The sequence below is a fragment of the Pteropus alecto genome, unplaced genomic scaffold (genome assembly GCF_000325575.1).
Source record: "Pteropus alecto unplaced genomic scaffold, ASM32557v1 scaffold214, whole genome shotgun sequence".
NCBI classification, from domain to species: domain Eukaryota; kingdom Metazoa; phylum Chordata; class Mammalia; order Chiroptera; family Pteropodidae; genus Pteropus; species Pteropus alecto.
The window spans coordinates 728,731-739,910 of record NW_006435787.1 but is presented as its reverse complement, the minus strand read 5'-3'; the positions used below and the strand labels follow the sequence as shown (position 1 = coordinate 739,910).

Sequence of the window (11,180 nt, the reverse complement as noted above, 5' to 3'; positions counted from 1 at the left end):
GGGGGGGTCGGGGGGACGTGGCAGAAGGAGGAGGACGTCACGTGCTGCTCGTCATGACGAGCTGGCCCTGAGGCCCTAGGGAGCCGCCCACCGCTGCCTCTGGGTGACCCAGTTCCAGCTCCCGACAGCCGCCAGCGGGGACCCACTGGCCCCCCAGAGGTCAGCGGGGCTGAGTCAGCTGGCGCTCGGACGTGGGAACACCCGCTCATCAATCTCCCCGGAGCCAGAGCCTGCGCGGCGCCTGGCGTCCCTACCGGGTTATTTATGGCGGTGACGGCAGAGCAGCTGCACCGTGCCCTCGGGACGGCCCCTGGTGCCGCGGCCAGGGCCTCAGAGGCCACGGCTGGCGTCCCGCCACTGTTTGTTCTGGGCTCAGAGCCACTGTGACTTTTCAGGACTGACTCCCCATCTGGATGGATAGCAGGGAGGGGAGGGCACGGCATGCGAGTGGCCTGGCCTGGGGGCGAGACATGACATTTGGCCCTAGCGCCTCCCCCAGCCCAGGTCCTGAGCACTGCCACCAGGGCCCTGGGGCGAGAGGTCTGTGCTCTGGAAAGCCCTGTGAGGCATCACCCGGCCTGGGGCAGCGTCTCCCCCTCTGCAGGGCCAGGCAGGGTTCTGCACTGGGTCCCCCAGGAGCTGTCCAGGATGGTGACTGTGCCCAGCAGGACACACGGTGCGGGCAGGAGGCAGCTCGGCCGTATCCCCAGACCAGCTGGGAGGGCTCTGATTTGAATTTGTAAAACAGCGTGGCAGATGCCGGACAGGGATTCTGCACATGAGGAGAGGGAGTCTCAGCCCCGGGGGCAGAGCCCCCTACGGCGAGGGCACATGTCACTGCAGCCCTGGGCACGCGGGCTGCTCTCCCAGCACAGCGGTGAATGAGGCCAGGCGTCTGCCGAGTCACAGGACAGAGGCTCCATGTTAGATCTTAAATGGAGGCGGACCCGCCGCGAAGCCCAGTCTGCAAATGAGGTCAGCCGGGGACAGGCTGGGGCGCACTGAGTCAGGCTCGAGGACGGGCGAGCACCCTGGGGGTGTGACCTGCCCCAGCTCTCACTAGGGGACGTGGCTTTACAACAAGCCCCGTGAGCCGGAGGCCAGTCTTCCTCTTTGAACCAGGACCGACTAAAACACTGGAACGAAACTCCGCTTATAAAAGACACAGACTCAAAGGCAACCGGACCGGAAAGGAAGGAGAAAACCTGCGTCTTCGGGTGACGTGACCCCACGTGTGGAACAGCCGAAGACGCACACGAAGTGCACGAAACGGTCGGGATGAGCAGGCGAGGGCGGCGACGTTCTAAGACACGAGACGGAGACAGAGGTACCGCCAGCCAACCAGCCGCAGTGGGATTTAAGGAAACGGTCCTAGTTCCAAAACCAGAAACAAGCGACATCTCTGAAGATTTGTACTGTGAAGCATCCCTGCGGGAAGTTAAAGGAAATCGAAATAAATGGAAAACGCCCTGCTCGCGGGTCGAGGGGCTCGCGATATTAAGACAGCGAAACGCTGGTGGATCCGCCCATCCAACAAGATCCCTCTCGAAATCACGATGCTTTTCTTTTTTTAGCGGAAATTGACAAGATGATCCCAAAATTCATAGGGGATGCGAGCAATTCAGAATCATCAAAACAGCCTTGAAAAGGGAGAGCAGAGCGAGAGGGGTCACATCCCAATTTCAAAATCTGCTACAAAGGTGCAGTGACCGAGAGTGTTTGGTGCCAGCCAGGGATAGGTGCGCTGAGTTCATTCTTGCGTGAGAGGGAGGCCCAACTTCATTCTCTCGTCTGTGACTAAAGTGGGGCTTCTACCTCACACAAAAGTAACTCAAAATGGATCGAAGACCTAAATGTCAGGGGTAGAACTGTAAAACTCTTGGAAGAAAACATAGATCTGCACGAATTCTCGTACCTACGTGCTCCTAGCAGTGTTATTCAGAATAGCCCAGAGTGGAAACGCGGAAATGTCTTTTAACTAATAAGTGTGTTAAAAAAGTGCCAGAGCCGTACAATGGGATGTTATTTAGCATGAAAAGGAGTGACACGCTCACGCGCGCGCCGACACACGCACTGCGTAAAGTGAGGGGGGCAGACGCTCGAGACTGAGTCCGGAGTGTGGCGCCGGAGCGGGCGGGTCCGCCGGGAGAAGTCCGGTGCCGGAGTGGGCGGGGTAAGCACCGTGAGCACATGACAGTCACCAGACCTGCACCGAGTGTGGATTCGACGGTTATGCTTCGGGTAAAGAAAAAGTTTCGACGCAAGGGAGGTGGACACGTTTTGAGAGACGCCTCGGACATTAAGCGTTTCTGATGTGGGCAGACACGAGTCCGATCAGCACAGAACAAAGAGGAATATATTGGCCAGAACTATGAGAAAATCAAACACCTTTATCCCCACACAGTGGTGCCCGGTGGCAAGTACCACGAAGGCCGTGACCGTGTCCGCAACTGTCCTCAGAGAGAGAAGGCGTCTGACACTGAGGATCGAAACACGCACAGCCAGGAAGGTTTCTCTGAGTCATCCGTTCTGCCTTGGAAACGAAGCTTTTGTTTGTTTTTTTCTCTAGGCTTATTAAAGAAATTTATGCTGATCGTGGAAAGTCAAAAACACACACCCTGTAAAGTACAACGAAAGGCGCCCGTAATCTCACCGCCTCGAGGCGGCCGCGGCCGAGGTAGCCGCGCATCTCCTCCCGCATTTGCCCCTTGGCTTCCTTACGGGGTTGAGAGCGTCTGGAATGTTCGATTGCGTTCACTTGGCTCGGCGCCCCGCTCACTTCTGAGCACCAGAAACTCGCCGTGCCACGTCGGGGGGCCGCACGCTGTCCCAGCCGGATGGACAGCGTCCCCGTTCGCTGTTGCTGTGTAACAGCTGGAAACGGGGCGGCTCGGAGCACCTGCCGCAGAAACCATCCCGCTCCGCTCAGGCGGGGGGCGGGGGCTCTTCCTCGCCGTGTCTCCCGCGGTCGCTGAGCGGGTGGCGGGGCCGGCGTCACCCGAAGGTTCGCGTGGCTGGGCGTGAAGGAGGTTCACCCGCCTGTCGGCACCTCGGTGGGGTCGGCCTCGCAGCGGAGGGGCGGCCGCACGTCACCACCTCTCCGTGCGGCCAGATCTGTCCGTGCGCATTTCAGTCGCCGCTCCGGCCCGGAGACGCGTTGACCGGCGGGACAGCGAGAGCGAGAACAGCTGCGGACCGTTTCTCCGTCTTCTTACGACCCTTCTTATTGTGTCCTCTGCCGACTGTCAGTTTGTATCTGTTCTTTTTCAAGATTAGGCTGTGATAGATTTTATTTGAGATTTCTCTACATGACAGTGCCTTATTTTCTGATACGTGAATATCATTTTTTGACATTTTATTTAGGGCGTATAAACATATTTAAAATTCTTCTAACGTCCCATCTATCTTTTTTCTCACTTTAATTTATTTTAGTGTATTATGCTCGACAAGTCCATTACTCACCAGAAAAATAATCACTTCTTAAGTGAATTCTGGAATTCATTCTTGAATCTGTTATGAATTTATTTTGATATATGGCATGAAATAAGAACTAATTATTATTTTTCGGTTACAGAGTATAAGTAATTTTCCTAAAATAAATTGGCCCACGCCTCGTGTTTTCTCTAATGGATCCTTTATCACAGGGTCCCCAACTCCTGGGCCGTGGACCGGTCCCCTCCATGGCCTGTTAGGAACCGAGCCGCCCAGCAGGACGGGTGAGCGAAGCGTCCTCTGTGTCTGCAGCCGCCCCCAGCGCCAGCATCGGCGCCTCGGCCCCGCCTGAGACCGTCAGGCTTTAGATTCTCACAGGAGCTCCGGTTCCTGGTGCCACAGAGTTTGGGGACAGCCGGCTTATCACACACTGAGTTCTCACATGCGTACGTTCTCCTCCGTTCGTTTCTGTATCCTGCTAAAATCTGCCAATGCCCGGGGAGGGTCCGAATCTTCTCTCTCGTCCCTCTTGAACCCGCAGAGACGGAGACAGCCCGGCACGCGAGGTGGGTTCACACAGCACGTCGCCGTGTGCGCCTGCCGGCGGGTCACGGGGACGGGGACAGGGGTCGCAGTGCACTTGGTTCCAGGCCGAGGACAGCATGTCTGGGCCGCTCGGCCACTCTCGCCTGTGGAAACGGCCGGAGGGGAACAGACCCGCTTGCCCGCCCCGGGCCGGTCGCTTTGTTTGGAGAGATGGAGGCCGGAGACCTTCGCTGAGCTCCTGCTGCTGGAGGGACAGCCAGGATCAGGGGCGTGCCCTCCCGGGGGACAGCCAGCTGTGACACGCGCCATGAAAATGGGCTTCTAAATGGGAGAGGGGCGGAGCCCACTCAGGGGCGGCCGCAGTAACCTCCCCCGCCCGGAGCCCACGGGGACACAGCTTCTGCCACAGGAGCTGCTAGAATCGAGACCCAGGTCCCTGGAAGTCCGTGGTTTGGGGACAGGCTCCTTTCTTGCTGTGAATCACCGTGACGCACTCAGCCGTGAGGGGCACAGAGGGGCAGCCTCCCCCTGGCCCCCACTGTCCGGGGCGGAGCAGTGTACCCCCCACGTGTGGATGAAGCCCCGGCTGTGTGCGGCGACCTGGTCAGGCCTGCGTCGGGCCTGCTGGACACTGAGCGCTGGGGGGCAGAGGACGGTGGGGAGGAGGAAGGAGACTCAAGCCCGGAAATGGACACGCCGTCCCCCACCTGCCGCCAACCGCGGTGGGGACACCACGTGACTCCGCCCCGTCTCCCGCGTGTGCACGACACGGCGCAGCTGAGCACGGGGCCTTCCTGGGGCCTTCTGCTCGGCCGGACCCTCTGCCCAGTGACTGATAACCCCCAGCTCCCCGCCCCCAGCCCCCGCGGCCACCACTCTGCTCCTCGGCTCTGTGACTCTTGAGACCCCCATGGGGTGGCACGCTGCGGTGCTCGTCTGTCCCTGGCGGACGTGACGTCCTCCAGGTTCAGCCATGTGGTGGCACGTGCGGGGCTGGCTTCTTTGCCCCGAGCCGGCTCTCTTTGAAGTTGGCGGCAAGGGGCCCAGGGGGGCAGAGGGGGGCCAAGTGGGCAGGGGCTTCGGTGGGGACAGACAGGAAGACGGGGTCCTCGACTCAGCGGGACTCAGACGCCCCATGCATGCAGGTGGCCTGGGGACACGGCGGAGCCGGCCCCGGGCGGGAACAGCCGCGTGGGTGCCCTGCCAGCACCCCTTTGAGAAACACGTGTCAGCTGGTCCGCTTCTGTCGGGGTCTCCGCGTCAGAGGGGATGTCCGTGGTTTGAGGGAGGGCGGCTGAGAAACGCAGAGGGAATTTAAGCTGGAAAACGTGCAGGAGCCTAGGGATTCGGGTCACGTCAGCACGAGAGCCCCGTCCTTCCCGGCCGAGGACGCCACAGCGCTCGGTCCCAGCTTCACGCGGAGCAGACAGACGGACAGACGGACAGACCCGCGAAAGGAAATAGCGGAAAGAAACGTCGATAAATGAACGGAAGATGGAGGGAAGCGAATCGTCAAAGCCCAGAAGCTTTAAACATTGAGCGGAAAAAGTGGGAACACGGAAATAAAGGTTCAAAAGGGAGAATGGAGAAAATCACAAAACCGAAATGCAGTCGGCTGAACGCAAATCTCCCCAAAGCAAGGGGAAGCCACGCAAGCTGCAGCCCAAGGGCCGAATGAGAATAAAGCGCAAACAGAGCCCAGTGCATATGGAGGGACCGTTTGTCACGAGAAGCTAGTTTTGAAAAATGGCAAGAAGTGAAAACAGCGAACTTGGAGCTCGGGAGGGTGGGCGGGGGAGGGAGTCGGGGAGCAGCATAAATCAGAGCCGGGGCTGGCCCGGCCGTGGCAGCGTGACAGCGCTTAAGTGTTTTTAAAACAGGATGAATATATCCCCGAAGACTATGAAACAGAAACAAACAAATGGAAAGCAAAAAACCCCAGAGCCGAAAGCCAGCGAGCAGGGCGCGTCCTCGGCTGGGTCCTGGGAGGGGCGGGGGGCCGGCGGGACCTGGTGTGGGGGCCGGCCTGCGGCCTCCCCTCCAGCCAGGACTGAGGCGATATTCCAGGTGGTGACCGCGTTTGCCAGGCGGAGCCCACCCCGCGCGGAAAAACGCTCCAGTCTCGTACTGCGCTGTCCGCTGAGCACAGGGCTGCCACGGACAGTGTGAGGGTCAGCTCGGCCAGGCCATGGTGCTCGGCTGTTTGTTCACACGGCAGCCTAGATGCCACTGTGAAGGTGTTCTTTAGCTGTGACTGTCACTCACGGTCAGCAGACTTTAAGTGACACAAGTGACCTCTGTGGTGTGGCAGGGCCGCATCCGGTGGTCAGGCAGAGACCGGCAGAGCAAACGCGGCCTTGTCCCAGAGAGGCCGCAGGGTGAGCGCCGGCCTTTGCCTCAGAGTGTGGCTGCCACCCAGTGCTCAGGTCCCGAGGGACCAGACAGCTCCTACCCGAGTTCCCGCCTGCTGCCTGCGCCGCGCCTCGGAACGACCGGCCCCTTGGGCGCGCGAGCCAGCTCCGCGGAGCGACCTCCTAAACCTCTGTCTCTGTGGCTGTGCGTCCTACTGGGCCCTTTCCCTGGAGAGCCCGGCTGAGGTGGGGTCATCGCCTGCACTTTAAGCGTGAAGAAGTGAGGATCGGGGAACCGCGGGGCAGTGGGGGCCCCTTCCCGGGGCGGTGCTCTCCCCGTGTGCGATGCGGGGCGGTAGCTTGCCCGGCCTGGGGCCCGGCACGCGGCCCTCCTGCACTGACCGGAGGCCCTTCTTGGGGCGGGTCATCCTGGTGTCCAAATGCACTCACTTCGATGACCAGGATCAGATGACCAGGCTGGGGCTGAATCTTGGGGCACTGGCCAGTCCTTCCCAAATTTGGGGGTGTAGATAGAGCAAACCCAAGCCCACGGCTTGGAGAGGCCACTGTGGACACGGGGCCGGACGCCTCGGAACCTCGGCGCACGTCTGGCCTCCCTGCGGCGGGGCCCAGGGGAGCAGTGGACGCAGCAGAAGGTGCACCTCGCCTTTGAGACAGGTGAGCGCATGGTGCGGGCTGCGCGGGCTGAATTAGGGTGCGGCCCGTGTGTGAGCCACAGACTCGCGGGAACTAGACCTGCGAGCCGGGGTCTCCGTGCAAAGCCCACGGGAATCCGCGGTCCACACCACGTGACAGGATCTTTTATGGGACCGTTTAATTTTTTTATTTAACGGATCACAACTAAATCGACATAAAGGGGTGAAAAGGTAAAAAGAAAAAAGTAAATAAGGTTAATTAGTGAGTGATTAAAAAAAAAAACCAAAGACATGAAGGCCAGAGGTTTAACAGGGTGACAAAAAATAAAAATAAACACATAGAAAAAGTAAAATAAATAAAGTAGTTCTTTTCTTCCAAGCGAGCGCTAAGTGAAGGCCACACGCCGGCCCCGTGACTAAACTGCCAACTACGCGGAAAGCCGGATCCGTCCTGAGACCGAAACCGTAAATTACAACGATGAGAAGAGAGGGCGAGGGGCGTGCTCGACACCCCGCCTGGCCCCGTCGGCGTCGGCGTTGGGGACCCTGACGACCCCAGGCCTGGGGCAGACGGGCAGAGCCCGCCACCTCGCCGAACCGGCAGGGCCGGCCGCGGGCAGAGCGACCAGGCGTCGCCTCCGGCCCGTGGAACCACGGGAGTGACGTGCTGGGTGACAGAGCCACACGTGGAAGCTGCTTGGACCCCAGAGGCCCGGCCCGGAAGTGGCCGCCCAGACCCACAGCGCACTTTCTGGGTGACGCGTGAGTTTGGCTGAGTTAAGCACGGAGATCCTGGGCTTGTCTATTGCCAGGCACATGCCAGCCTGCTGTGACGGGTCTACTGTGACCAGTCTATTGCGGCCAGCCCCTGTGACCGGCCCCTGTGACCGGCCCCTGTGACCGGCCCGCTGAGGCTGGCCAGCCCCACGCTCACCGGCCTGTGGGCTGTGGGAAGCACCCGCTGACTCGTAGCTGGGGTCCGTCCTGCTCGCTGCCACCCTCACCCCGTCGCACGCAGCCAAGTCCTCGGCGTGTGTGCGGGACACTGTGCCTCACTCCAGCCAGGTACCCTTTTACCAGCACGGACGCCTCCCAGCCCCACGGGCCACCCTCTCCTTCAGCTGCATGTCGCTCGCATGTCGTCACCGGCACGTCCGACCTGGGGCCGCACGTGTGCCGGGGTTTCTGCCGGGGACGCTGCGCCCACTGTGCGTCCCACCAGAGCCTCCCGCCCCGGGCCACGTCCAGGCAGCTGCCCGTCTCAGGCGCCCTCACGCCCCACAGCCGCTCGCCGTGACGGGGGGTGGACGCCTGGCTCTCCGGGGACAGCACGACCGGGCGCAGGAGCATCGCGTGAACCCGTGAGGCAGTTGGTGACGGTCGGGTTCGAAGATTCTCTTTCCTTATTTGTGGAAAACTGGTTGTCACGATTATGGTTGGACATTGTCCCGTGTTCGACTTGAGGTCTCGGAGGACAGGACAACACCTAACCATAAGTGGAGCGGCCCTGAGGTGACAGCGGGCCCAGCAGGCCCGAGCACTGGCCGTGGCCCTCGGCCTCGGACGCAGAGGAGGGGGCGCGGTGCTCGTCACGTCCCAGTGGCCCCGGCGGGTCCTGGCGGTGATGCTTGGGCTGTGGGGTCAGTGCAGGCTCAGGCCGCCAGGCGTGTCTGAGCCGCTGCCCGGGGCCGACCTCTGCCCTCCTACCTGGAGAAATGGCGTCTCAACTGTGACTGCGCGGCGCGGTCACGTCCTCGGCATCTTCCCGTCTGATGGCTGTGGCTCCAGGTTCCGCTCCCCTGGCCGTCCGGAGCGGAGCCTCTGCTTGGGTCTGGCTCTGGCCTCTGGTGATGGGGTCTCTGATCCCCACCATAGTCCACCCCATGGTCCCTCTGTCGCTGGGGAGACAGAGGGACCCCGGCCCAGCCCTGGCAGGACGCCAAGGGTACCCTGGCCACACCCACTCCAGCTCCTGCCCCGTGTCCAGCTTGCATCCTCTCCGTGGACCCCAGACAGATCTGGGGGCTCCGAGGTTGCTGCGCCCCTCACTGCACTGGGCCCCAGGTGCAGACACTGTGTCACCTGACTGCGCAGCCCCCACGGTGGCCCGTCCTCCCTCAGCCCTGACCCACATGGTGACATCATGGTGGCCTCCCACACGCGGACGGAGCCGGCCAGGCCTGCAGAAGCTGTGTCCACTGCACTCCAGCCGCACGCCGGTGGCTGACGGCCGCACTGGTCCCCTCTGCGAGGCCCGTGGCTCAGAAGCGGCTTTTGGGGGCGGAGGGGACAAAGAGAGAGGGAGGGAGGGTGACAGAGCCGGCACACTGAGCGTGTCTTCTCCAGAAAGTGCCGAGCCAGCTGGAGGACAGTGCCAGGGCTGGGAAGCTACGAATCAGGCGTGTCCCCCCGCGTGTGTCCCCCCGCGTGGACGGGCCACATGAGCCAGACGGACGGGCTTTGCGGGGTGCCGGGCAGCGGGCCAGCCGGTTCCTGGGCCACGTGGGGGCACAGGGAGCCCTCAGCCAGCTGACACGCGTGCAGGCGCCCTGTAGGCATGCGTCAGCCCTCTGCGCCCGTGTCCCCCGCGGCCCCATGGGGCAGACAGCCGGAGGGCCAGCTCGCAGAGGACCCAGGAGTAATGGCCGCGCCGCTGCCGCCAAAGCCGAGCACCCGCTCCTGCCGCGGCCGAGCCTGCCTGCCCGCTAGCCGGGGAGAGACAGCCCTGCCCCGCGGGGGCCCCCCGCACCCCTCCCAGCGGGGGAAAGACGGCCCCTGCCCCCCGCACCCCTCCCAGCGGCCACCCCGTTTTCACGCTCATCACAAAGCCACCGGGACATGCGAGTCCCCGCCACGTGCAGACCGCCGTCACAGACGGTGTCACCGCCGGCACGCCTGCCATCGCGTGGTGTCCCCCGGCCGTGGGACCTCCTCGTCCTTGTCCCTCACTATCCTTTCCAGACCTCGGGCGTCTTGGCCACGGGGCCGTGTGCGGGACGGGTCAGCACGGTGCAGTCCCCGAGCTTGCAGAGGAGCGGCCACTGGGCAGAGAGGGCGGGTGGGCTGGACGCACCGCGTGTCCACCAGGGCTTCAGACGGCAGGGGCCAGGGCTTGCGGGGTGAGATCCCATCCGGGCCCCCGTCCCAGAGCAGGGGCTGGGGTCCAGGGGGGACAACCCCCCCAGCCCCGCCCTTCATGACCTCTCACGTCCCTGGGTGACAGGGGGGTCACCTGGGGACGCCCCCTGTGCTGTCTCAGCCCCCGAGAGGGACTGTCCAGGGAGGGTCGGGGCCGTCATTTTACTGCTTTGCTCATGGCCTAGGGTGTGGCAAAGGCTTCATCGCCATGACAGCCCACGGGACACTCCGGTGCTTCTGGAACCTTCCGCCAGCACCGGACAGTGACTGAGCTGCATGGATCCAACTGAACCCTCCTCAAAACAAACCCGTCTGCGGTTTTCTGCAGCTGGTTTCTTAGAATTCAGAGCAAAGCAGACAAAACAAGAGGCGGAGACTCTGGCCGCCCCGTCCAGCAGGTGGCGGCGTCTGACCAGGAACCGGGGACCAACGCAGGACAGACGCCCCGGACCGCGTGACAGGAGGCGCACGCTGTCCCCTGAGGGCGCCCGTCTGGAGATCAGGAGACACTTCTCCCCGTGGCCAAGGCGGCTTTCTCCCCCGTTCCTGTGGACGGACGTGGCCCTTCGATGTCACGCGCTGGCCGACGGTCACCTCGAGAAACTGCATCCAGGGCCCCCCACCCCCAGCCCCGCACGGTCACCTGGTCACTTCCTTAGAGAGTGACAAGCACTGCGTCTCCGCTGACTGTGACAGCCGTGACCGGGTCCCCAGGTGGGGAAGGGACGGGTCCTTCCTGAGAAGCAGAGGCGCCTGCTGCTGACCTGGGGGGGCTCCCGGTGGCTTCGGGGGGCCCGGCAGGGCGGACGGGATGGGGTTCCGCTTCACGGGCTGGAAGGACGGGAGTGGGGAGCGCAGGACGGGGATCCGTCCAGTGACCGGGCTGCTCCGGTTTTGGGGCCCCCACCCCGCATTCTAGCTCATTCCTTCCGTCAGGCGCAGCGGCGGCCGCCCGCCCACTCGCCACCGCTGCCTCTCACGTGTCTCCCGTGCCAGGCGTGGACACTCGGGCGTCGTCCTCCAGCAGGACGCCGTCTCCGCTGCGTGTCCGAGGCGC

General features: G+C 62.6%; 1 protein-coding gene across 1 annotated transcript; it reads right to left on the bottom strand.

Moving 5' to 3' along the window:
* Positions 1-7,277: 7,277 nt before the first annotated feature.
* LOC107195633 lies at positions 7,278-11,174 on the bottom strand. The gene is made up of 3 exons (XM_015589023.1): positions 10,767-11,174; positions 8,693-10,669; positions 7,278-8,618 (listed from the first exon to the last, which is right to left on the bottom strand). Exons 2-3 carry the CDS (start codon positions 8,977-8,979, stop codon positions 7,916-7,918), a joined length of 990 nt encoding a protein of 329 aa, XP_015444509.1. The 5' UTR covers positions 8,980-10,669; positions 10,767-11,174; the 3' UTR covers positions 7,278-7,915.
* Between the last annotated feature and the right edge of the window lie 6 nt (positions 11,175-11,180).

Coding starts and splice junctions, on each gene's coding strand:
- LOC107195633 (XM_015589023.1), bottom strand. CDS start 8,979: ATGCAAGCTGGACACGGGGCAGGAGCTGGAGTGGGTGTGGCCAGGGTA. Junction 8,619..8,692: donor TTGAGACGCCATTTCTCCAG/GTAGGAGGGCAG, acceptor CTGACCCCACAG/CCCAAGCATCACCGCCAGGA.